Source organism: Aspergillus pseudonomiae (genome assembly GCF_009193645.1).
Source record: "Aspergillus pseudonomiae strain CBS 119388 unplaced genomic scaffold BDV37scaffold_138, whole genome shotgun sequence".
Taxonomy (NCBI): Eukaryota; Fungi; Ascomycota; class Eurotiomycetes; order Eurotiales; family Aspergillaceae; genus Aspergillus; species Aspergillus pseudonomiae.
The window spans coordinates 43,941-66,988 of record NW_022476130.1 but is presented as its reverse complement, the minus strand read 5'-3'; the positions used below and the strand labels follow the sequence as shown (position 1 = coordinate 66,988).

The following is a 23,048-nucleotide window of genomic DNA, read 5'->3' as shown; positions in this document are numbered from 1 at the left end:
ATTGCATTGTTGCCTACAGAGGTTGTAAAAGGCGCGGACTCGGGATTCTCTGAGGCTGGGGCATCCGAGCTTGAGCCACGTGCTGCCCTTCGGAAATGATAACTGTTACAGTTGTGCTAATGTGCATTATCCTTTCATCGTAAAACATGCAAATCATTACCATTAGAGATCTGTACTCCGCCGACGATCTTGAAGTAGTCAATGTTTATCCAATTACAACCATGTGCGCCCTAACTATTGCTCCCAAGGCCCCACGGGGGATGAATATGATGACGGCACTCCTCTCCACAAAGACAAATCCACCAACGTGGACCCGATGGCGGCAACTTGACCTTGCAATCTGCACAGAACAAGGATTCCTTGGAGAACCTGTGCATCTCCGCCTTATCCTGTAGTTCCACCATCCGGAGCCTTTCCGAGTCGGTCATCGCCGCACAACCTCGGCAGACGTTCTTATGCTGATTATATTGACCATGCTGAGGCTGAGATCGCTTGTTTGCGATAGCGTCCATATTGCACCAGTCAGACACATTCAGACTGTAGTTTTTATAGAAGCAACGAGAGCAACTTGGCTTGCATGATTCCAAATGCGTACGTATTATTGTTTGCGGGACGGGAACGGATATCCAGCATGACTATTATCTTCGTTAGTAACCCATTGCATGTGCTCAGTTGCAGGAAACAACTGTACCTCGCATATTTGTGCTCTGCAAAGTCTGCACTCTTGTTTTGCCTGCTCTGATGCGCAGCTATACATTCGAAGCTCCTCAAGCTTAGACTCTTCTTCATTATCCCCAATATAGGCGAGGAAAAGACTGCCATAGGCAGTGTGTAGGTTGACTATATCCACGTAATGAGTATATGAAGCAATCTTGAGAAGTACGTTAGAAGGCAGGACACGTAGAGATAAGGCAGTAGATTTCTCGCCACGACGGAGCCTGGTAAATATATTCGAGCGTCGGTTAATCCCGTTGGCCTCTCGCGTCACTACCTGTGTTGGTTGTTTTCCACTCCGAGGCTTAACCCGCTGAAAGAGCTTTGCTGTGTACCTGAAAGCGAAATAAATGGCCGCTTGAATTCTGAGAGATTTAGTATTCATGGAGCGCGAATTCTGAGGCGGACGAGGATGCATGATTCCTCGAACACCGTGGAATATCATAAGTAAAGAATAGGGAAAGTAAAGGACCCTGCGTTGAGTTAGCTGCTGCCGATAAATTTGAGGGATACACATCAGTCTTACACTATGGCAACTGCGAAGGCCCAATGCTCAACCATCCTCTTGCAAGCAGAATGCAGCGAGGCTTCGCTGGCTGTAGGGGAGTCCCTCATGTCCATTGGCAAGGCCTCACGCCAGCTTGCTGCTAAGCTATTGCAACCAGCAAAGGTATGCGGGAGGACTTTTGATTGCATCGCTATCCCGGCCACAATAACAGTGGTCAGGGCCAGATTCAGTGTCCCTAAGAGTGCAAAATACCATTCTCTTGCCCCAAGAAAGAAGAACACACTGAACGCCAGGAATACCAAAACCCAGTTCTGGTACAATGGGGATACCGTTAGCGCTAATTTCTCTGCGAATTTCATCAAACCATGGTACATACTACGGCCATGACCAGTTTGAGACCATGAAGAAGGGAGAGGCCATGATCGATTCTATGTAGCAAATAATTGACTTCTGGCTGAGACGGTGTTTTCGATTGAACGATGCCACATGCAAATATAGGGAGAAATACGGCGAAAACGTAACAAACTAATATTCTGGCCGTATTAGATTTATCCAGCTGTCGGCGTACATGACTTGAACTCATTTTGATATCTCATGATGTAATAGTAATCTTGAAATTCTGAGTGATGTACTGGTGTTTTAATAAACCTAGATTGGAGCTAGGTGTTGCTATGCAAATTGCCAAGGAGCCACTGTTCATAAATCACGCGAGGGTGTCGTGCAGCCTTGCCGTTTGCCCGGATCTCCGAACTCGCCTCGTATTCGGGGGGTTTGCGGCGAAGCAACGCCTTACGCACTGAGGCTGAGACAGCTTGGCGGTATTCATGGAGAAGATGATCCATCTAGAGTTTACTGCGCATATCTCTTATCTTATATACACTATCGTCTCCTTAATTTACAAGCAAACCATCCTTTATCAGCACTAAACATGGCTCTCCACGTCTCCTTGAACCTCGCGTCTCTTCATCGCGCAAGCGGCGCGGAAATCAACAATGCCAAATTAACATATACCATCTATGGATATCAAAAAGCTCTAGACAAGTCAGAAGAGCCAATAATACCGGATCCACAACTGTTCCAACCTTCGTCATTCTTAACCAGCACGAATCAACACGATCTCCCCACCATCAGGGAATGTGCCGTCCACCTCGAGCTGTTGGAAGTATTTCATGCTCTGAGAGACAAAGTCCTGCAATCCACTGATCTGGATAAGACTTTTGGCATCAAACCGAATAAAAGAACGGTCTACCGCAAGCGGTATTCCTCAAAGAAACGCAAATATGAGTCTTATACAGCCACGGTTGGGGACGACACGTTTTCAATAAGAAGAGAAAATAAATGGCCCTATTTCCTAGAGCTCGCAGTATGCCGATTCACCAGATGGATTCGGGTGGTTAATAAGATGTCCTGTTCCAGTGCTGATTCACAGAATGTCAACGAGCCATCAGGACTGGGTCCATTGCCACCTGTCGGTAAGTCTACCTTTGTCTACTGTATGTTTGTGAATTTGCCAGAGAAACGATACTAAGATACTACACAGATGTACTTATGGTGTGGCATGCCTTTTTGCTGAACCCCGTTGACTTCGATTTCTACTGTGTCAAACATAAATTGGAACGGGTTCGCAAAGCTCCCCTCCCATGGCAACAAATCGTACGTTTTTCAACTCGAACCGCAGTCCAACATGGAGAATACTTCCTAACTCAAGTCAACTAGCACGAGGCAATAAACCAGCGTGACTGGTCATACCGTCTCCCCAAGGCCCAGAAGGACTGGCTAGAAAAACAGGCGGATTTTGTACCCGACCTCTTCGAGACGCTCGTTGAAATCGGTAAAGGCAAAAGCCATGCTAAACACGTCCTCTCGCAGTACGGGTCTAGCTCAAAGACTAGCCCATTTTCACTATTGAAATATGTAGATACTCCGGCTAACTATGCTTTCGTTGAGATGGTTCAAGCCACGAAAGCCGAGGCTCTCAGGAACAACCCCTTGAAGAACAATGTCGAGCGACAGTTCAAGTTTGTAGAAAAGATGCACGCCCATCTCTGGATCCGCAGCCCGGCAGTTGAAGGGACACTTCGTCGCGCCATTGACCGCTACGATAAATTCCTGCAGTTGTTTCGTGATTACCCAACAACGACTCTGGTGCCGACGCTGGACGTTGATCTGGTTTGGCATACTCATCTATCCGATCCGGAGCAGTACCGGACGAGTTTGAATGCACGCGCTGGAAGGATGATCAGTCATGATGACAAGTTGGGGAAGTCGTTTTTGGACATTAGGTTTAATAGGACGCATGATCTGTTTCAGGTGGCTTTCGGTCAGCAATATAACGTCTGCCTTTGTTGGGATTGTGAGGCTGTTACATCTGCGATGGAAGCTTTTGCGGCAAATGATGACATGGATATTCTAGATGATATTGATTGCGATGCTGATAGCATCGTGAAGGAAGTGGAAAATGATTTGCGTTATTACAGGGCCGTTGAAATTGCGAGACGGAAGGGAGTGGCCCTGCCAGTACGTTGATTATTGGAGCCATCATGCTATTGGTGGTGGTAGTACAGTTAGCTAAATATTTCTTATACAACCTGGCCAGACTATTTAAATATGGTATCATCCCAACTACATCTCTCATTAAGCTCTCCCTTGGTAATCAATTCCACCCTCTCCCCATAGCATACCCGTCGATGCACTGCAACCCGACAAAATAACAATCGGTCGAAGTCAGCCCGGGGTACTTCAATAGCGCGTAACCGAAGACAAGTCTCCTTAATACCGGTCTTAACTCGTAAAAGAAGGACAATGCGAGGGCCAATATGGAAGTAAAATGAAGGCATAACAGGCCAGTCTTTTCCTTTCGAAAAACATTCGCTATCCTCGGTAGACAGCGAATCAACTGTGGTACTCGACGGCTCAGATCTAGGCTGTGACGGCTGCCGGTTGTACATCGAGTGGATCAAATCTACCAAGCAACGCTTGTATGCCCCGTCTGCCCGAGTAACAGGGTCAAATTCGTTAATAATGTTTAGACACACTCCGCTGGAAACTCCAGGTACTGGACTTTCCAAAAGAGGAACTGTCACCACTGGAGGTGCCCCAAATGTTATACACGAGAATCGGACCTCTGGGTCTAATTCTTCAAGTCAGAATATTGATTTTGAAGCTGATATAGATAACTGGGTCTCTTACAAACGCTTTCTTGTGCTATATGCCGAAGGAACAAAAGTGAGGCAACAGCACCACCTGCTGAGTGGCCGGTGAATAAGACGTGACTGTATTCGCTTGCATTTTGACGGATATAGTTCTTTATCCCCTGTGACACGGTTTTGTCCAGAGCCTTTGCGCTATTCAGGAACCCAGAATGCGCCTGAAGATTGGTGCTGTTCTCCGGCGCAAGCCGAGATATGTCCTGTGCCATTTGTTCGTTAGCGGAATAGCGGCTTGAGACATGTATATTCTACTGAGCAAGACTCACAATGAAGTCATCTGCATTCCGCGGCTCATAGTTAGCATTTACCATGTGGTCGACTGCACTAGCACTCCCTCGAATAGCAACTACTAGCACAGGGAGATCCTTGTGATCAGTCGCCTTCTCAACTGATGACACACGACTGAAAGAGACAGCTTTGATTGTCCCATCAGTTGATGGAACAACACAATCGCCTGGTTCGAGTTTCCACTCCCCATTACGAACAGGGCCAATAGGTAGACCCGAGGATGTTTCATACACCTCCCGGGCACAGCGCCACGCAATGGAGATCAATTCAGCTTTTTCCGGAGAGCTGGGAAGTGCGTATTAATATAGGACACTCATGGCCAATTAAGTATATTTTTCATACCAATCCCAGTCAGGATAGTGCTCATCTTTCAGCTGGGAGTTACTATACTTGGATGCCTCTTGATCGAGTCGATCCAACAGCCCATTAATCTGGCCATTCAAATCGCCTATTTTCAATAAGGAACTGTTTTGTTCTGATTAAAGAATGTCTTACCATCCAGATCAATCTGATCAAAAACAGTGCCAAGAGCATCGGATAAATCCGCCACAGCAGCCGAAGCCCCCTGCGAATTGTTAATGAACGGGGAGCCTGATGCGGGGGCTACAGTGGACGCTCTCAATGCCGACGCAGTGGGTCGGGGATGGCGCTGGGAAATTTTCAGGAGACCTCTCAGAGAAACCATGGTTGTGGGTGAGGAATGGGTCCGTAAACATTAAGCGTCTTTGGTGTGCGGGCCCAGTTGTCTTATACGGGGCCTGAGGCTGTGCTCCTGCATTAGATGCTGGGCATTCAGGGCAACCACTCACATTAATGCTTTCTGGATTAAGGCTCTGATCTACTGGTATTGAAAATTGCCACTTGCTGATTCCTCATAGTTCCTTGAATATACTAGGTAGCATTTGTTTTTCCATCTATTCTGTGATAACTGAGAATATAACATTTGCCGAGTTATTCCAGAGTATTGCCGTCCATAGTGGATCCCGAGGATTTTTGCTGCCATGCGCACAGACCCAGAAGCAAATTTATACTATAATAGACAGTATATCACAGTGAACATCATAAGCGTCTATGTACGGAGTATAATAATGCTATAAGACAGATCATTTGGGTGAGTTAAGTATGCCAGTAAGGAATCTTTACATGAGCCAGCCCCTAGTCCCAGCCATTTCATACCTAGTGGTTCAAAAGCAATGCCCGCAGGTAGGATTTATTGCCCAAATAAGCAAGGGGCATGCAATCTTGCCTGCAGACGACCATATTCGTCCAATAGGTAACTGTGAAAGCTAGTGGGTTGGCAGAATTTAAGGAACGGGAAGTTGAAAGTTTGGTTATTAAAAGTTGTGACTAGTTAACAGCAGTTGTCAACCAGTATTCGAGATTTTTCAAGACTATTAAGGATTGTTTAACACTCTTGTAATAACCAGACTGAACGAGTAGCAACTTTGAATAACTCTTGGCAGTGTGCAGAGACAGATATATATTCCTCATCACGAGCCCCCTCGGACCACTATGGAGTCTGTCGTGCATTCATCTGGTTAATTACAGCAACAGCTGTCCTTTTCACTGTCGGCGCCAATTTAAAAAGCAGGCAAATTTGCATCAAGCTGCATGTCATTCAAGAAAACATCGCGATTAAAGCCACTGCCAGACATTCGGTCTGTTCTGCGGCATTTTTCGGCAGCCGGAGCCCAGAGGCCCGCTTTTTAAACGATTTAAACGATTTGATTAGATCCACCCCTGAGTCACGATCTACAACTCTCGTCGAAACGTCCACTCTTTAATCTTCCCTCATTCTCCCAGTGAACCAGACTCTTACTGGATGCTTTCCCAATTGAAGTGATTCCCACTCACACTCTTCATGTTTCTGCGATTCAGCGAAAAACCACAGCAATCTCTCCCCCCAAAAGTTCCCCACCATGGAGTTCGGAGCAAGGTTAAACACGGATGTTCTTCACAGTCCCGAAAAATTCATTCAGCCGGGTAAGCCCGAGGTAAGACCAACGAAGGTTTCCAGTCCCCTCCTAATCAACACGCCCAAAATCATCCCTCCTGACTCCGTATACCAGGACATAACAAAATGCAAAGACCGCCAGATCTCCGTCTCCGCAAAAGAGAATATAAGCCTTCTCTGCGTGAACTCTAACAGAAATTTGACCCACTACGGCTTCTACGCCCGCATTCTCTCAATCATCGATGACTCGAACATCCCTGTCGAGCTTCTGCTGACCAGCGACAATTGCGTGACGATCGCAATTGACTCGAACGCAGTTAGTGAGGACGCTCTGAAGGCCGCTCAGGCTGAGATGCAGCCGTATAGCCGTCCCGCCTTGGCTGGGGATATGGTTATGCTCTCCGTGAAAATCGCTTCGAAACTTCACTGTAGTGAGGTTTTGTCTTCGACTTTTTCCATCTTGAGTGCTTGTTGCATTCCTGTGCATATGATTTCCCTTGGTATGTTTTTTTCTTTCCTTTTTCCTTTTTAAATCTCCAGTTTTTATTTTTTATTTTTTTTTTTTTCTGGGTGCTGTTAGTTTTGGTTTATGTCGGTCTGACGGTTTGTAGCTGCTGATGAGCCGATTGTCTACTGTGTTATCAGTAAATCGGACGTGTCACGGGCACAGAAAACGCTCTATTCCAATTTACATCAGCACTATGCGTGGTGGAACTGATGCCGGAATTGATGCTTCACTGAGCTGATGTGGCAGCTTTACCATGGTGGTGGATACTCACTACCTGGGGGCAATCCAGTAGAAAGAAAGCCCCGTTAAATTATCCTTGATACAACCAAATAGACTCAACGATAATGTGTATCCGATCTCCCATTCGTCTATGGCGTCGGATCAAATTCACTTCTCGTGCCTATTCATCATAGTGCATCATAGGTACCGGCAAATCTAGACCTTGCCGCCCTATATTCATTTCTCCATAGATAAACTGCAAGCAATCCATTTATTCGATATTGAAAAATTCTACACATAGAAGTCCAACTAGTATACATGATTAATCCAGTAAACTCTCCTCTTTCACCCATAGCACAGTAGGCAGCATAAATAATGCACATGCGGCAGAAATCACTGCAGAAATTAGCTTCGTATGCTTTCATCAATGGTATCGTACTCACAAGGCACCAACTGGAATGCATTCAAATAGCTCCACCGAACAATATACTGAACCGCAGGGGACAGGTTCTGAGCGAACCTGTCATCGTTGAGAATCTGACCGATGAACTGGTGACTACGATTAGCATGAAACTCATACAAGTCGGATATGCGTATATCGACAAACCTTTTTCTCGTCCCACTGATTTAAATTCTTCTCCAACCTCCCCATAAAAATGCGTTGCACAACGGCCACATTCGCTGCCGGCCCAATGATATTACCGGACTGCTGAGCAAGGTAATATGTAGTGATGCAAGTGGTGAGGCTCTCGCTCGGCACGCCCAGCGACATACCAATAAACTGTGTGGTGAAGAGAATACCAATAGCCATACCATTAGGCAACAGATATACTAATTCCCAAAGGTAGCAGCCATTTCGCCAGCGAATAAAAATGAGCAAGTAGGTCATGAAAGCACCACAAACGGCGATGACAGTCATGGTTCGGTATCGCTTCGATCTGCGAATGGTCAGAAAACTCCACTTATTCATGGACGAGTGTTCCACGGTGCAGTGTCACTACCTTTTGATAACTTTTCCAGCGATCAATGCTCCAATTGACACCCCAACTGCAGCCAACACGAAGGCTGACGCAGCCAATGAGCTTGATGCACCCTTGACCCGAATCAGGTATGGAGCCAAGTTACTCATAAGCTACAATAAAAGTCAGATATCACATAAAATCATGCATTCAGGCGAAGTGGAACTTACTCCCGAGCGGCTCGACATCATCAGTATCTGGTTTAGGCAAAACCCACCGAGCGAGGTCTTCAGGAGGTGCAACGGGATAAGTGGGGTTCGAGCCCAGTATGCTTCTATCACAATGAACAATATCACTCCAGCACAAACAGCTGGGGCGAGTATCGTAAGTGGAATTTGGAAGCGATCTGATGGGGCGCTCAACTCCTGCATTAATAAGAGTAGAAGAAGGATGGTGACAGAGAAGCTGACAAGACCCGCAAAGTCAAGTCCCATGATACTACGCCGAGAAGTCCCTTCATCTGCATCCCGAGTTTTCGTTGAGTTTAAGGACGACGGAAGCCCATATAGCCCAATTAGTAGACAAATAGCTGCCACGGGCAATTGGCCAATAAAAGACCATCTCCATCCCACAGCACCAATAATATAGCCTCCCAGCGGAGCACCTATACTGCGACCTACAACATTAACCACGTTGGCGTAGCTTCGGAGCAAGGCTACCTCGTCGGCGGGAACCATATCTATGGGAATAAAAAGGTCAGTGTGGCAAGAGAAGGTGGTATAGATACTTACCAGTAAGAACGACCGACACCAGCGAAACCATCCCTCCTGCACTTGCCCCGGTGAGCACCCGGGCTAACACCAGCTGAACCATGGACGTGCTAGCCCCGCTACATCAGAAATCGGTCGTTAGAAGCTATTCGTATAGACAATCCCGTACGGTGGGATTGACCTACCAAGCCAGACATCCCGCCGCAAAAAGCGCATACGCACTGACAAGGACATTCTTTCGCCCATATATGTCGCATAGCGTACCATACTAGGCCGCGGAAATGTCAGTCTCGCACCCTCGTTAGAGCAACTACTTGGACTAACCACCGGCAATGACACGCACCACCCAAAGTTATACGCGGCCAAGAGCCATGATCCCTGCGATAGACGGTGAAACTCCGAGGCGATCACACTCCATGTGGAAAGAACGATGGATTCGTCTGCAGCTGCGAGGAAAACGCCTAAGTAGTAAAATCAGTACGATGGTTGCATCTGGAAAGGTTGCATATATTGTTCACCGAGAAATGAACCGTAGACTGCGAGTTTGTCGCGTTCGCCATCGGCCTTGGTTTTCTGCTTGTCCTGGCGGCTGGCACGCAGCAAGGGGGTTTCTTCATTGACGGCCATCGCCGGATTTGTGCCAACACAGCGCACGAATAACCGCCAAGGAAGATATCGCGAAGAAACAGGATCGATTCAAATAAGGCTCAGGACGAACAACAGGATAGATAGTAATATATGTCGAGCCTGTGGCCCGTGGGTCTCCGGGAAGGACAGGAGAGCTGAAAGATCGCCGCTCTACATTACAAAAGCGATCTCTAGGTTTGGATGTCTCAGCTCCGAAGTTCATGAATTGTCATCTTGTCGTGACGTCAATTCACTCTTGTCCACTCTTTCCTTTCGTTCTTTGATTCTCCCTTACCTCAAGCCCAAATACAATCGGGCGGTTCCCTATATTGAAGGGAGTCATGATGACCGCGAGAGGCGCTATATCAATGGAGCTATTTGCAGACAGCAAAACAGCATAAAATGTGATAAATCGACAAACCTCTTGTGATCTTCCCGTGATCCCCACTTTCCGTGATTGATTTAATTTTATCTTTGATCCAAACATCCAATAGCAATTGTTACTACAGCCTCACAAACTAAAATGTATTGGCTTTTTGGTGTCGATCAGTTTTCGCTTTTTGAAAGGTATGATACTTCATACAGTTAGTCCAAGCCTAATACAAGATAGCAATACATTGAGGCTGTACGATCAATCCACTGCTGAGTAATTACAGCAAGGGCTTCTCATAGTTAGTGACACTCAATTTCGAGCCAGTGATTCATGAAATAATTCAGGTCTATAGCCTGATATTGCGAGGGATCGGCTTTAACGAGGCCAGTTCTAAGCATTCCAAATAGTAACATGGACCCACTAACTTAAAGAGAAGAGATACAAACTCATTCCACATTGCCAGAACGCTAAGACACTCACCCAAATATCCATACTGTAACACCGCAAAGTTGAAACTCCAGACTCCCTAGCACTGCGCTCTACGATAGCATCACAGAGACTTAATCTGTGAAAACCCAAGTCTTGATATACTAGGCCACAATGAACCCACTTCAGTTCGAAAGAACTTAGTCTTGTTCTGCTCTCCTTAGCTCACCCGAGACATTGTAGAGGTCTAACTTGCCCAAGGGTTTGATCCCTACATTGGACCGGGGCGCATAGAGGTGCAATATCACATGCGTAGATTTCTTGATAGAGTTATACAATTCCTGCGCTTCGTACGGGCTGATGATGACCATTTGGCGGGCAGTCGATTTCTGATCGGTAGAGTTACTCCGATGGCGAGTTGTCAGGACCCATTGCACCGGCCTTTGAAAGACATCGGCCGAAAGGGACAAGATATCTATAGGCACGACAGTTTGCGCAAAATCTCGTGTTACAAGCAACTTTCCCGGGAATTGTAGAACCCTAAGATGCCGGGCAGCGCTCGTCCTATCAAGAGGTTGGACGGCCGGCAGAAAGGCTATAGAGCCTGCAGCAATTACTCCGTTGGATATGTATTTCTTCATATCTCTATGAATTATGTGCTTCTTCGGCTTAATATTTAGGGGGCGCTGAACCTGTTGTTCCCTTTCTACATCTACGTCAACCTCCCGTTCTTGCTCTTCATCTGGACACGCTTCCGAATTCCCGACATGGGTCGCGATCAAAGATGCAGCCTAGCTTTTGTCATCGTGTACGAGATCTGCCAGGCCGTTTTGCGTCACACGAGGCCTATACCTTTTTTCCAAGGATAGGGCTTCATCTTCAAAGAACTTCCGTGCGTGTAGAAGATAAGATAACATTCCCCTGCGTGCGCATCTCGTTCCACAGCCATTCATGGTGCAGAAGCCGTAGGCCTTGTGTGGCCCATAGAGGGATATTCCTTTCATGTCCTGCCAGGTTTCGGAAATCACTCAACAAACAACATCGGATACCTCTATGCTTCCGTTTTCGGAGACACACGTCGGAAGATTTCGTCTGGCACACAGAATACAACCGATTGACCTTGGCCCAGCCTTCGCATCCTCATACAAGCTAGAGAAGCATTAGCGATCAAATTAATCAATGCACTGTACAGGTCTCACCTTGAACTAATCTGTCCTTTGTCAGATTTGCCCCTAACGTAACAGCTCCCCTATAATGTTCCCACTGAACCCGGTCAAGGGATGGCATTTGACCTCGTCAATATCCCAGTCTGATGCGGACAACTTGTATGTAAACCCCCTCATTTCCTTGGGAAATACAATGTGGGAGAGATGGCAATCCACGACACTATTTGCAAATCGAAACGAAGGAAAAATCTTCTCGATGCATAGACGACGATCTTGCAAGTTAATACTTACCAGCTGCTGAAATTTCTTTGGCAATTGGTTAGCATCCTTTACTCACAGCTGATATTTCATATTAGCCTGGTTGGCGCTAAGAAGGTGACTGAAAGTTTTAAAAAGGCCCTCATTGCTTAGAACCCCATAGTACCAACTCAGGCAGGTTAGTATAGTGATTGCATCCGGGTGGCTATATTCAGAACGTGCAGTAGGGTTGTCTTTGGCGTGATGTGGAACAACAAGCTTCGTAGGTGGCTTTCTAGTTGAAGTGAGACCATAAGACCACTTTCAACCTCCAGAAGCAGGGACTCAGGAAAATCATAGAATTTCCGTGCCTCTTCAAAGCTAAGACCGACAGCCAGCATTCCACCTTTTTGAAAGAGCGTCGGGGGTAGGCGTGGCCAAATATCCGCGTCGGTCATGATCTATAAGCATATTTGGTGTTGTGTGCTTGCTACAAGGTTCTTTGGGCTAGCAGATGGCATAAGTATTTCATAAATAAATTCAGCATAGCCCATCCAATATCCCAAGTGCTGATGAACACTACTGACTATGTCAATGTCTTTTAAACAGGCTTCCGTGTCTCCATGATGCTTCTTCCAGCTCTCAAGGCTGCCACATAAGTGTGTAGCATAGTACGATCTCGGCTAAACTATGTACCATAAGCACCTATCATGTACACTACCAATTGAGTATAATATTTAATTGTCTGCATATTGACATGAGCCCTGTGATGACCAACTTTTTGTCCTTCTGAGAACCTATACAAACTTCTCTCTCTTCAATCTATCCCTACGGTATAGGTATCACCATCCTTCATGACAATAAACTGCTAAGGTAACCATTGGGTTTAAAGTCTATCAGTCAAAGCCCTAAATCCACACTATAGTGCTAGAGTTTATCGTCATAAGCTAGTACATTATTTCGAAATACACGTTGTACTGCTAGCATAATGAGTAGGATTTGCCATATGAAGCTTAGTAAAGTAAACCCAGGCCCATCAGTCTCGATCGATAAGTCTGGCTGTACCTACAACTTGCGTGTTAGACTTATTTGGGTGGCATCCAGCGTTGGTCATATATCTTGCTCATCAAACACTCACAAACAATTGCCTCGGCAGTGAAAGGGGCCAGAACGTGTGCATTATTTACAAGAGATCTGTAAGGGTCTATACGCCTCCAGTGTGACTATACCAAGCGACAGAAACTGTCCCCTATTAAGCATCTTGGCCACATCAAACTGGCATGATCCTCTTATATGGTTTTAAATCCTCGACCCAAGACCACGTATCTAGTAATCCTTTCACTGCTAGATGTCGAACAAAAGCAGTCTAGTTGAGAACTCATGGCGCATATGAGCTAGATACATAAACCTTATCTTCAAGCCGGCGCAGAAGGCACTCTAGGTCCAAACTTCACCATCCGGCTAGCCTTCAGTTGAAGATTGCATTTCCAAAGCATTACTAATATTGTTCAGCTCCGGTTCTTGGGCTTTGAGACTGCGCAAACTCCAGTGCACTTGGCATACTCCGCTAAACCCAAATGCCGTTTGCTCACGCCGAAACAGGCATGGAAACGGTTTGCGGTGGAGCAATTTGGATATGATCGGTCCCGGGATTCCCCCTTCCCACACCATTCATGATTCAATGCTTTCCATAATGACTGGTTGGACATGATTCAAGTCCATTTTTTGACAAGATATAAGGGGCAGAATGAAACCGTTATTTAAGTACCTCGTAGTTATATGGCAAACCAAACATCTAGGTAATTCATACAGGACATTTACCCACCTTCCAGCAATGGCATCTCAAACCGCAGCATGGACCCTCACTGGCCAAAGAGGAATCTCAAGTCTCAAATTCGTTGAGAATCATCCTCTACCTGCTCTGGGGCACCACGATGTACGGGTCAGAATTCATGCAGCATCTTTAAATTACCGTGGTATTGCTATTGCCTTGGTAAATAGATCCTAAACGTCACCCTCTACCACAATTTCTATCAAACTTGACCTAATATAAACCAGGGAAAATTCGGTCTGACTATCAAAGACAACATTGTTCCAGCATCCGACGGAGCGGGTGTTGTAGAGGCCGTTGGTTCCCAAGTCTGCAATCTTAAGCCTGGGGATAAAGTTTGCACCCATATGACAACCCATATGGCCGATGATACGCCCGCTACCTTTGCTGATATAGGGGCCGGTCTTGGTCAGCACGTAGACGGGACCTTACAGAGCCATGGCATATACCATGAAACGTCGGTGGTGAAGATGCCTGACAACCTGTCTTTCGAGGAAGCGGCTACATTAACTTGTTCTGGTCTAACGGCATGGAATGCATTGTTTGGTCTTAAAGGGAGAGAGCCCAAGAAGGGTAGTGTAGTGTTGGTGCAGGAAACAGGGGGTGTTTCTATTGCTGCTCTGCAGGTAGTACCTTCCTTGTGACTATCCCGGCTGTGTAGGTCTCGGTCCAGGATATACGTGCTAACTTGTCAAACCGTTAGTTTGCCCTGGCTTCGGGTGCGACGGTGATAGCAACAACCAGCAACGACGATAAAGCGTCCAAGTTCAAATCACTAGGTGCACACCACGTCATCAACTACAAATCCACGCCTGACTGGGGAACAACCGCAAAAGGTTTTACCCTTGGTGGCCAAGGCGTAGACTTGATTGTCGATGTGGGCGGTGCATTTACCCTTCATCAGTCACTCAAGGCTATCAGGCCGGAGGGAGGTATCGCACTAGCAGGACTTTTAGGCGGAGCGTCCAATCCCGATATGCCCAGTCTGATGGACGGTCTGAGTTATCTTTGCACCTCGCGTGGATTGCTCCTTGGGACCCGAGTTCAGTTCCAGGCCATGAATCATTTCATTGAAGAGAATGGCATTAGGCCCCTAATTGATGAAGAGGTGTTTGGTCTACACGAGGTGAGAGAGGCATATGAGCATCTCGAGCAACAGAAGCATTTTTCGAAAGTTGTTGTCAAGATTTGCTAGGAGGAGCAGAGAAATAGTTGAAGCCAATGGTAGAAGGGGTAGACAAAAAGGGTACTAATGATTGTTAAGAGGTAAAAACAGAGCACTGTTTAATTGGTTGCTTTGTGTTGTTAGTCGAATAGCACCAACAATTATTCGCACATGTCGGTGGCTATAGTGGTAATAGGACAAGACGGATACAAAAAGTATGTAGCTTTGAGGGCTAAGCTTCTCGAGACATCGGGCACCTTAGAGCGCCGTTAACCCAGAAGAGCTACCGCATGCTGCCTGAATCTGCCGGCAGCCAAGGGCTCTCGGGAGGCACGCGCTCCTTTCCCTTTTCGGCCGGGGGGGTGACCAAGCCCAGTTTGTAGCCGCACACAATGACATCCATGCCAGCTGTACCTCAGTCATTTTTTTTCTTCTCCTGTTTCATCTACACAAAGTGACGTAGTCAGCCGACAGAAAGGTTGCGAGCGTGTTTGGAAAGGATTCAACTCCTCCCCTCATCTCCGTTGTCCGTCCGGTGAGTCCAATCGATCCATTAACAAATTTTTCGTTTACCGACTAACTGGGTCTCTGCCACTAGTCTAAACCCCCGAAACCACCGATTGCTGCTCCAACGCACTAGTCATGGTTCGATAAACGGCCCTCTCTGATATGACTCTCCGCCGCCATTGAATTTTAACCCAACTACATCGATTTGTCCCCCTTTGAACACCGTCATTCGATTTGCTTTCCGAGTCTACTGACTCTGAAGGCAACTCGGCTGGTCGAAGATGGAAGAACAGGTATGGATTCAATGTCGCACTTTCGTTAATTCCAATTAGTTTTTCTTTATTCTTTATTCTTTTTTACCTTTTTTTTATTGAAAAGGGACACAAAAAAAAGAGTCCACCCCACCATTTGCCCTCCCCTCCTCTCCCCTCATGCCCCTCCCGACACATGTTTGCATAACCATTTAATCTAAAAAAAAAAGCTCTTCCTGATATCCTGGACCTGACAAATATGTAATCACTTAGGTAGCGAATGCCATAGAAATCGCCTGGAATCCTTCCTCAGACCAAGCCCTCAAGGCGCAAGCCTTCGATTACCTGAACCAACTCCGTACCGACCCCTCGGGATGGCAAGTCTGCCTCGCTCTCTTCACAAAGACTCCCCAGCACTCTGAGATCATACGACATGTAGCGCTAGAGGTGGTTAACAGTGCCGCCCAGGCTGGACTGATTGACCCTCAGGCTCTAGGATATGTCCGAGACGGCCTCATGAACTACCTCCGCCAGGTCTATGGGCAGGAGAATGCAAACCCAGATCCTCCCAATATTCAGAACAAAATTGCCCAGACGATTACCTTCCTCTTCTCGGCGCTCTACGGGAACGGCTGGGAGTCATTCTTCGATGATCTCTTGAGCTTAACGTACAAGGGTGCCTCGAGCACGTCGCCTGACAATATGCTGGGGATTGTATTCTACCTTCGAGTCGTTAATTCTATCCACGATGAAATCGGTGATGTCCTCGTGTCCAGATCTCGTACGGAACAGGATAGGGCAAATTCGCTGAAGGACTTGATCCGGATGAGAGACATGCAAAAGATCGCAAGCTCGTGGCAACAGATTTTGTCGGAATGGCGGGACGGCAACGACGTGATCGTAGAGATGTGTTTGAAAGCAGTTGGTTCCTGGGTTAGCTGGATTGATATCAGTCTTGTGGTCAACCAGACAATGCTCGATCTCTTATTCCAGCAACTGGCCCGGGCACAGAAGGCGGAGCTCAGGGCGGGAGAGGAAAAGGTGCGGGATGCAGCAGTCGACGTTTTTACAGAAATCATCGGCAAAAAGATGAAACCGGAGGATAAGATTGACATGATTATTTTCTTGAATCTGGACACGATCGTTTCCCAGCTCTCCAACAGCCCCCCTCTTTGTGAGAATAGGTTTACCTTCAAATACGATACGGATCTCGCCGAAACAGTTGCGAAGCTAGTCAATAGTACAGTGGTTGATATTGTGCGCGCTTTGGAGCAAGAGAATATCTCTGGAGAGTGCAGAGAAAAGGCCAATGGGCTATTGCAGGCCTTCCTTCCGCACATCCTGAGATACTTTTCCGATGAATACGACGAGGTCTGCTCGACCGTCATCCCCTGTGGCAGCGACCTTCTGCAATACTTGAGAAAGGTCTCTAAGACCGACCCTTCTCTTACCGCGCAGCATTCCCCCATCTTGCTCCCTATCTTGAAGGCCATCATTGCCAAGATGCGATACGACGACACCTCCTCATGGGGCGACGAGGATGACCAAACGGACGAGGCAGAGTTCCAGGAACTCCGCAAGAGACTAGCCATTATGCAACAAACTGTCGCCACGGTGAACGAACAGCTCTACATAGACGCCGTCTCCGAGGTTGTCGCAACAACCTTTGAGAACCTACGACAGTCAGGTACGCAGTTAGACTGGCGTGATCTGGACCTTGCCTTACATGAAATGTTCCTCTTTGGAGACATTGCCGTAAAGGCAGGCAATCTCTATACCAAAAACCAACCCAACAATCGGGCAGCAGAGCGACTTATTGAGATGGTGTCACGAATGGTCGAGTCCGGTAGGTATCAGGTATCAGGGACCATGCGCGCTTCCTCTGACAATTTACAGATATTCGCTCCTTCACGCATCCGGCGACCCAATTACAGTACATGGAAATTTGTGTTCGTTACAGTTCATTCTTCCTGTACCACACTCATCTCATCCCCGGTGTTTTGGAAAGCTTCCTTCAACTTGTTCACCACCCCACGAAGAAGGTTAAAACCAGATCCTGGTATCTTTTCCAGCGGCTAGTCAAGCAATTGAGAACCCACATCGGCAATGTTGCGGAGACAGTCGTCCAGGCCCTAGGCGATCTTTTGGTGATCCAGGCGGAAATTCCTACAGAAGGCGCCGATGGTGATGAAATGTCGTCGGAGGATCATGAAGGGTCCGCAGATGCTGTTTTCAACAGCCAACTTTACCTATTCGAAGCCGTTGGCATTATCTGCTCCACCCCGACTGTCCCTGCCGACAAGCAGGTCCTGTATGCGCAGTCGGTACTGAACCCTGTGTTCATGGACATGGAGAAAAACCTGGCTCCGGCGAAGTCCAACGACGAGAGGGCTTTGTTACAAATACATCATGACATCATGGCTCTTGGAACACTAGCAAAAGGCTTCTCGGATTGGATGCCAGGAACCAGCTCCCCAACCTCGCTGCCCGCGGCTGAGGTTTCTGAGGCATTCTTGCAGGTGTCCGAGGCTACTCTTGTTGCTCTTGAGTCCCTTAAAACCTCTTTCAATATTAGAACAGCCGCTCGATTCGCCTTTTCCAGACTCATTGGCGTCCTTGGCTCCCGGATCCTCCCACAGCTTCCAAGGTGGATCGATGGCCTACTAACCCAGACTTCTACTCGGGATGAAATGGCTCTTTTCTTGCGCCTTTTGGACCAAGTTATCTTCGGATTCAAGGGCGAAATATATGCCATTCTCGATACACTATTGACGCCTTTCCTACAACGGGTGTTCGCCGGAATTGCTGATCCCACTACTGGCACCGATGACGAAATCCAGCTTGCGGAGTTGAAAAGGGAATATCTGAATTTCTTGTTGGCGGTTCTGAACAATGACCTGGGCGCAGTGATCATCAGCGAGAGTAAGTTTCGGCCCTTCTACCTCGATTTACAAACGATGCAAAGGCTAACAGAAACAGGAAATCAACCCATGTTCGATACCGTCATCACGACCATCGAACACTTCGCCAAGGACATCGAGGACTTTACCACCGCGAAGATGGCGTTCTCGGTGCTCTCCAAGATGGGCAGCTCCTGGGGCGGTCCTGATATCGCACCGGAGGCGACGAATGGCACCGCCCAGCAGGTTGCCCTCCCAGGATTTGCACAGTTCATGATCAGCCGAATGTCGCCCTTATGTTGGGCACTTCCCGCCACCCCGTCCTTCAATCCCAAAGACGCACAGGCCAAGCAGGTTCTCGCCGAAGCTGGAGGATTGCAGCGCACCATCTATTGCAAGACCGGTATGGAGTATATCCAGTACCTTCGAGACCAGGAATTGCCTGGCATGGGAATGGGTGCCGAACTCATAGAGGAGTTCTTGAATGCATTAGGCCGGCTAGACTTGAAGGGCTTCCGGCAGTTCTTCCCGGTATGTAGTTCCAGGTGGCAGTTGACATAGGAAGACCTCCCGCTAACAACCGCCGCAGTCCTTTATCCAGCGATTGAGCGCATGATCCTTTTGCATTTCATATTCTTTCTTTTCCCCTATGCTCCTCGATCAATCTCACTGTTTTTCTTCCTCTTAGATTCCCCCACGGTTTGGTTTGATGACTGATGTTCTCATGTGATCCTTTACACTGATAGCTCTGTCGCCGGCAATTCCTCTGTCGTTTTTCCAAAAAAACAAAAAAAGAAAGCTCAAGAAACAGAAGAAAAAAGAAAGGTATATAGTTCGCGATGCATAGTTGCATAAAACAGGCGTTGATTACTGCCTTTAACACCAGCAGAGAGGAGAAGAGAAAAACAAAAGGACTTCCTGATATCCCGTATAAAATATGTCACTTAAAAAAAGGAAAGAAAGGGAGGTAATGGTCGAGGCAGCGGACAGGGATGGGGCCGGGGGTGTTAGTTGGTTGGTTGGTTGGTTGATTGATTGATACCTATCGTCGGAGCTTGACAGATACCTCATGCAAGTCGGGAGGTTTGATTATCTTCTTGACATTCTACTTTCTATATGGAGGCAATGCATTTGTGTGTAGACTTCGGGTTATTCATGAGAGATGATGCGGATGTTTCTAAGATGATAAGATAGCAAATAGAAATGAAGGACACTGAGAATATATTATCATATCATTCTTTTCGTTTATTGTATGTATAACCGAACTTTATAGGGTACTAACTAAATCCGAAAGGAAAAAAAGAACCCAACGCAAACCATCCAACATCGCAAACTCATTAAAGGCAATATTTTCATGAAGAGATGCATAGACGCATTTTCTATAACCGAAGAGGATAGAGGAATATCACCGCGTCTCGCCCTCCTGTTTCAGCACCTGTAATTCCATCTTCTCGAATCCCTCAACGGCAGCCCCATACCTCTCAAACACGCCCTTCTGATATCCATCTGCAATCTTCTCGATGAAATCTTCCTCCTTCCACCGCTGTCCGATCAGATCCTCAAACGTCTGTCCGTCCTTCCTCTCCAGTGCCCAGACGGCCTTGTAGGCCGCTCCCAGCGCACAGGCATTATCGCCAATTTCCAGTTTATATACCCCATCACTTCCACCAAGGATCTCACCTGCCACCTTCGCAATAGCCTTATTCTTCGATCCACCACCGACAAGATACACCCGTCGCGGCTGAGCGGGCATACCCTGTCCAGGACTAGTGGTAAGACCGCGAGAGCGCAAGCGAAGAGAAAGGAATTGACTCTCGACGATAGCACGAGCCTCATCGACAGGCTTGTTCCACCCACCATTCGTCTCATGCAGACTACCATCAGCGGGGTTATAATCGAACCGCCACTGCCCCGCCCGCAGATTTGGGACGATCTCCGGCCGAGGGAAAAAGAGGCCCATCTTCATTGGGTCAGAATCCTTCTTCTGACCCATGGGTGCCGTTTCCAGTGTGGTCTTATCGAAGTTAGCCCACGGGTCTTTGTCTCCGGCCATGCCTAGTTTATCATTGATAGCATCACGGATATGTTCGCGAGCTAGACCGCCGTTCTTGTAGCAGAGCATGAACATATACAAGCCGGCTGTGGTGGGGTGGTTGAAGAAATGTGTGGCTGGGTCGGGCATGTAGTTGGGAGTAGACATGAGGAAGGTGGTGGAGGTACCCAGGGAGACCATTGCGTCGGAAGGACGCAGTGGCAGAGCCAGGATGGTGGCTGGGTTGTCGCCAGTTGCTGGGATGATGGTGCAATCTGAGCTGAAGCCGTAGCGTTCTATGTAGTAGCGGTCGATTTGGCCTAAATTGATGCCGCCGTCTTCGGGAACGGAACCGAGCTTGCGCTTGAGGTCTTCCACGCCGGAGGGGCCGGCACAGAGTTGCAGAAGCTTCTCGTCGTAGGCGCCTTGCTTTATGTTCCAGAGGTTCATGCCACAGACGTCGGAAATGTCAAAGGGGGCAATGTGGCCCAGGAAAAGGGATGCGAGGAAGGACGAGACAAGGGAGATTCGGGAGGTCTTTTTGTATACTTCAGGGTATTTCCTTTGGAAGCGGAGGATCTGGGGACCGGTGAATCTCTACCAAAAGGAGGGCCATTAGCATATCTCTGGTCAATTGTAATTTCCGGAAAGTAGAGAGAGCAAAAACAAACGTACATGATGCGCTTTACTTCCTGTAGCATTTGCCAACTTGTCCGCGCCGCCCAAGAAGGCATCAAACTCATCACATTCCTTCTGCGTACTGGAATCCTGCCAGTTGGGACTATACGGATGAGAGAAGGCCCCGCTCAGCTGGTCCTCCAGGGACTTGCCAGAGTCCAATTCCTTGAGGAGACGCTCCGCATCCTGTCCCCAGTAGACACTTCCGTGCTGCTGTCCAGCACCGCTAATACCCTTGACACGGGCGAATTCTAAGCCTTGCTTCTTCAGACCCACGAGGACGCCGTCTAGGGCCTGGAGCCACAATGCCACGGGGGCGTAGACCTCATGCTCAGCTTCATTGGTGATCACACCTTTTTTGATGGGAAAGCCGCGGGAGTCAGCGTCGAAGTCGAATTTAGAGACGTAGACAACTTTCAGGTCGGAATTGACGACTAGAGCTTTGAGTTGCTGGGTGGAAAGGTCGAAACCGATATACAATGGGCCTTGCATTGTGGCAGTGATTGTGAAGCTATCTTTTCTATGTCGCTGTTATGCAATGGAAGGGTTTAATTCATTGAATTCAGTTGAATTGTGCGTGTGAAAGTTTGTAAACGATAGACGGTGAACATGCGGTGGGCGATGACGTCGACAAGTAGTCACACCGATAAGAGACAAAGAGTAGAGAGGTCGAGAAGAAAGAAAAGAAAAAATATGAACAACAACGGGGCGCAACGAGGATAAAGAGAGAACGATGTTAAATAAGTGTCCCGCTGGCAAGCATAAAAATTGGGTCATTGAATGACTTTTCTTTACTCCATCTTCTATTGTATCTCCTATTGCGAACATTCCAATTCAACCCGCAATTTACCCCCTTCTCTTTCCCACTTCGGCCATTTCAGAACCCACTTTCGCAATACATTTTTTAATTTTCTCCATTACAATTGAAAAATACCCCAGAGCACCAATCAATTACCTATCGCTTACATATGATTTCTGTATTTGGTTTGCTTGTTCTCCCGCCACTGAACCGCAATTGCACATCGTGATGCCAAAAAAAAAAAAAAAAAAAAAAAAGTTCACCTGCAACTAGTATATTTTTTGTAAATCTTTTTTATTTATAGACCCACTCACCACCACCGGGAATTTACCCAATTTACCCGATAAACAGTGAAAGGGCTCTGTTAAATTTGTGATCTTCCACACTAGACAGGGGACCCTAATTACCAGGTGCTTACCTTCTGCTCTAGACTTAATCAATATTCGTCACGATCGAACGTCTAGAACGCTTTTATCCTGGTTCACGTGGACGCTGAGATCGTACCTCGTGAACAATTCAAGAACAGTCGAGAACTGCTTGGCTGTTTATTCTTTTATTTCCCTTTTTTCCCCCCTAAAATCAATTAGCCATTTGGATAAGGAATTGGAGATGTTGTTAATTTTGTTGTTATTCATTTCTATGTTTCATGAAAAATTTAAATTTCAATGTGTTGTTTTCAACTCTTGCTGAGTTGTTTGGCTTGTCGCATACATCGTATAAAGTCGGTCTACAATGGAAACGTCACCGCAATATTCCCAGTTGGAGATCTGCTAGAGCTCTAGATATATCAGATACTAAGATGGAAGCGTATGACCTGTATCCACGTCATATGTTCTTTTTCTATCCTTGTCATAGCAAATAGGATGATAAAGGGTCAGCATAGTTGGTTCTAGAGTACGCCACAAGAGGGTGTATCTTGCGACTTCA

At 47.1% G+C, this 23,048-nt stretch overlaps 8 protein-coding genes across 8 annotated transcripts; 4 read left to right on the top strand and 4 right to left on the bottom strand.

Moving 5' to 3' along the window:
- Nucleotides 1-65: 65 nt before the first annotated feature.
- BDV37DRAFT_264716 (uncharacterized protein) lies at nucleotides 66-1,855 on the bottom strand. Its single transcript, XM_032083703.1, has 4 exons — nucleotides 1,599-1,855; nucleotides 1,241-1,533; nucleotides 692-1,187; nucleotides 66-635 (listed from the first exon to the last, which is right to left on the bottom strand). Exons 1-4 carry the CDS (start codon nucleotides 1,803-1,805, stop codon nucleotides 231-233), a joined length of 1,401 nt encoding a protein of 466 aa, XP_031935200.1. The 5' UTR covers nucleotides 1,806-1,855; the 3' UTR covers nucleotides 66-230.
- A 133-nt stretch (nucleotides 1,856-1,988) lies between these two features.
- Nucleotides 1,989-3,784, top strand: BDV37DRAFT_45143 (uncharacterized protein). Its single transcript, XM_032090679.1, has 3 exons — nucleotides 1,989-2,694; nucleotides 2,763-2,875; nucleotides 2,939-3,784. The coding sequence occupies exons 1-3, from the start codon at nucleotides 2,151-2,153 to the stop codon at nucleotides 3,746-3,748; spliced, it is 1,467 nt and encodes a 488-aa protein (XP_031935199.1). The 5' UTR covers nucleotides 1,989-2,150; the 3' UTR covers nucleotides 3,749-3,784.
- Nucleotides 3,785-4,257: 473 nt separating this feature from the next.
- BDV37DRAFT_45165 (uncharacterized protein) lies at nucleotides 4,258-5,518 on the bottom strand. Its single transcript, XM_032090680.1, has 5 exons — nucleotides 5,215-5,518; nucleotides 5,062-5,167; nucleotides 4,698-5,004; nucleotides 4,412-4,631; nucleotides 4,258-4,346 (listed from the first exon to the last, which is right to left on the bottom strand). Coding segments are annotated over exons 1-5 (825 nt in total). The 5' UTR covers nucleotides 5,405-5,518; the 3' UTR covers nucleotides 4,258-4,344.
- Nucleotides 5,519-6,039: 521 nt separating this feature from the next.
- On the top strand, nucleotides 6,040-7,673 carry BDV37DRAFT_264710 (uncharacterized protein). Its single transcript, XM_032083702.1, has 3 exons — nucleotides 6,040-6,713; nucleotides 6,789-7,173; nucleotides 7,285-7,673. The coding sequence occupies exons 1-3, from the start codon at nucleotides 6,639-6,641 to the stop codon at nucleotides 7,389-7,391; spliced, it is 567 nt and encodes a 188-aa protein (XP_031935197.1). The 5' UTR covers nucleotides 6,040-6,638; the 3' UTR covers nucleotides 7,392-7,673.
- Nucleotides 7,674-7,722: 49 nt separating this feature from the next.
- On the bottom strand, nucleotides 7,723-9,756 carry BDV37DRAFT_291513 (major facilitator superfamily domain-containing protein; the record flags this gene model as incomplete). The annotated part of the gene is made up of 9 exons (XM_032088961.1): nucleotides 7,723-7,796; nucleotides 7,844-7,949; nucleotides 8,008-8,338; nucleotides 8,402-8,532; nucleotides 8,590-9,098; nucleotides 9,151-9,248; nucleotides 9,315-9,397; nucleotides 9,454-9,590; nucleotides 9,648-9,756. 9 exons carry the CDS (start codon nucleotides 9,754-9,756, stop codon nucleotides 7,723-7,725), a joined length of 1,578 nt encoding a protein of 525 aa, XP_031935196.1.
- Nucleotides 9,757-13,792: 4,036 nt separating this feature from the next.
- BDV37DRAFT_291512 (zinc-dependent alcohol dehydrogenase family protein) lies at nucleotides 13,793-14,984 on the top strand (the record flags this gene model as incomplete). Its single annotated transcript, XM_032088960.1, has 3 exons — nucleotides 13,793-13,951; nucleotides 14,017-14,367; nucleotides 14,493-14,984. The coding sequence occupies 3 exons, from the start codon at nucleotides 13,793-13,795 to the stop codon at nucleotides 14,982-14,984; spliced, it is 1,002 nt and encodes a 333-aa protein (XP_031935195.1).
- Nucleotides 14,985-15,371: 387 nt separating this feature from the next.
- BDV37DRAFT_264705 (Ran GTPase-binding protein LOS1) lies at nucleotides 15,372-19,791 on the top strand. The gene is made up of 6 exons (XM_032083701.1): nucleotides 15,372-15,489; nucleotides 15,553-15,754; nucleotides 15,986-17,558; nucleotides 17,609-18,634; nucleotides 18,692-19,143; nucleotides 19,202-19,791. Exons 2-6 carry the CDS (start codon nucleotides 15,743-15,745, stop codon nucleotides 19,226-19,228), a joined length of 3,090 nt encoding a protein of 1,029 aa, XP_031935194.1. The 5' UTR covers nucleotides 15,372-15,489; nucleotides 15,553-15,742; the 3' UTR covers nucleotides 19,229-19,791.
- Nucleotides 19,792-19,881: 90 nt separating this feature from the next.
- Nucleotides 19,882-22,077, bottom strand: BDV37DRAFT_264703 (xylulokinase). Its single transcript, XM_032083700.1, has 2 exons — nucleotides 21,320-22,077; nucleotides 19,882-21,241 (listed from the first exon to the last, which is right to left on the bottom strand). Exons 1-2 carry the CDS (start codon nucleotides 21,812-21,814, stop codon nucleotides 20,018-20,020), a joined length of 1,719 nt encoding a protein of 572 aa, XP_031935193.1. The 5' UTR covers nucleotides 21,815-22,077; the 3' UTR covers nucleotides 19,882-20,017.
- Nucleotides 22,078-23,048: the final 971 nt, after the last annotated feature.

What these genes read in the sequence shown, in the direction of transcription:
- BDV37DRAFT_264716 (XM_032083703.1), bottom strand. Translation starts at nt 1,805, where the DNA reads ATGAGTTCAAGTCATGTACGCCGACAGCTGGATAAATCTAATACGGCC. An exon ending in GCCTTCGCAGTTGCCATAGT is followed by an intron (nt 1,188 to 1,240) that starts GTAAGACTGATG and finishes AACTCAACGCAG; the next exon opens with GGTCCTTTACTTTCCCTATT. An exon ending in GCAGAGCACAAATATGCGAG is followed by an intron (nt 636 to 691) that starts GTACAGTTGTTT and finishes CGAAGATAATAG; the next exon opens with TCATGCTGGATATCCGTTCC.
- BDV37DRAFT_264703 (XM_032083700.1), bottom strand. Translation starts at nt 21,814, where the DNA reads ATGCAAGGCCCATTGTATATCGGTTTCGACCTTTCCACCCAGCAACTC. An exon ending in CAGGAAGTAAAGCGCATCAT is followed by an intron (nt 21,242 to 21,319) that starts GTACGTTTGTTT and finishes TCCTTTTGGTAG; the next exon opens with AGATTCACCGGTCCCCAGAT.
- BDV37DRAFT_45143 (XM_032090679.1), top strand. Translation starts at nt 2,151, where the DNA reads ATGGCTCTCCACGTCTCCTTGAACCTCGCGTCTCTTCATCGCGCAAGC. An exon ending in GGGTCCATTGCCACCTGTCG is followed by an intron (nt 2,695 to 2,762) that starts GTAAGTCTACCT and finishes GATACTACACAG; the next exon opens with ATGTACTTATGGTGTGGCAT. An exon ending in CCCTCCCATGGCAACAAATC is followed by an intron (nt 2,876 to 2,938) that starts GTACGTTTTTCA and finishes CAAGTCAACTAG; the next exon opens with CACGAGGCAATAAACCAGCG.
- BDV37DRAFT_264710 (XM_032083702.1), top strand. Translation starts at nt 6,639, where the DNA reads ATGGAGTTCGGAGCAAGGTTAAACACGGATGTTCTTCACAGTCCCGAA. An exon ending in TTCAGCCGGGTAAGCCCGAG is followed by an intron (nt 6,714 to 6,788) that starts GTAAGACCAACG and finishes TCCGTATACCAG; the next exon opens with GACATAACAAAATGCAAAGA. An exon ending in TGTGCATATGATTTCCCTTG is followed by an intron (nt 7,174 to 7,284) that starts GTATGTTTTTTT and finishes GACGGTTTGTAG; the next exon opens with CTGCTGATGAGCCGATTGTC.
- BDV37DRAFT_45165 (XM_032090680.1), bottom strand. Translation starts at nt 5,404, where the DNA reads ATGGTTTCTCTGAGAGGTCTCCTGAAAATTTCCCAGCGCCATCCCCGA. An exon ending in TGATCAGATTGATCTGGATG is followed by an intron (nt 5,168 to 5,214) that starts GTAAGACATTCT and finishes TATTGAAAATAG; the next exon opens with GCGATTTGAATGGCCAGATT. An exon ending in GGAATGCAGATGACTTCATT is followed by an intron (nt 4,632 to 4,697) that starts GTGAGTCTTGCT and finishes CAAATGGCACAG; the next exon opens with GACATATCTCGGCTTGCGCC.
- BDV37DRAFT_264705 (XM_032083701.1), top strand. An exon ending in GTCACGAATGGTCGAGTCCG is followed by an intron (nt 17,559 to 17,608) that starts GTAGGTATCAGG and finishes GACAATTTACAG; the next exon opens with ATATTCGCTCCTTCACGCAT. An exon ending in GCTTCCGGCAGTTCTTCCCG is followed by an intron (nt 19,144 to 19,201) that starts GTATGTAGTTCC and finishes CAACCGCCGCAG; the next exon opens with TCCTTTATCCAGCGATTGAG.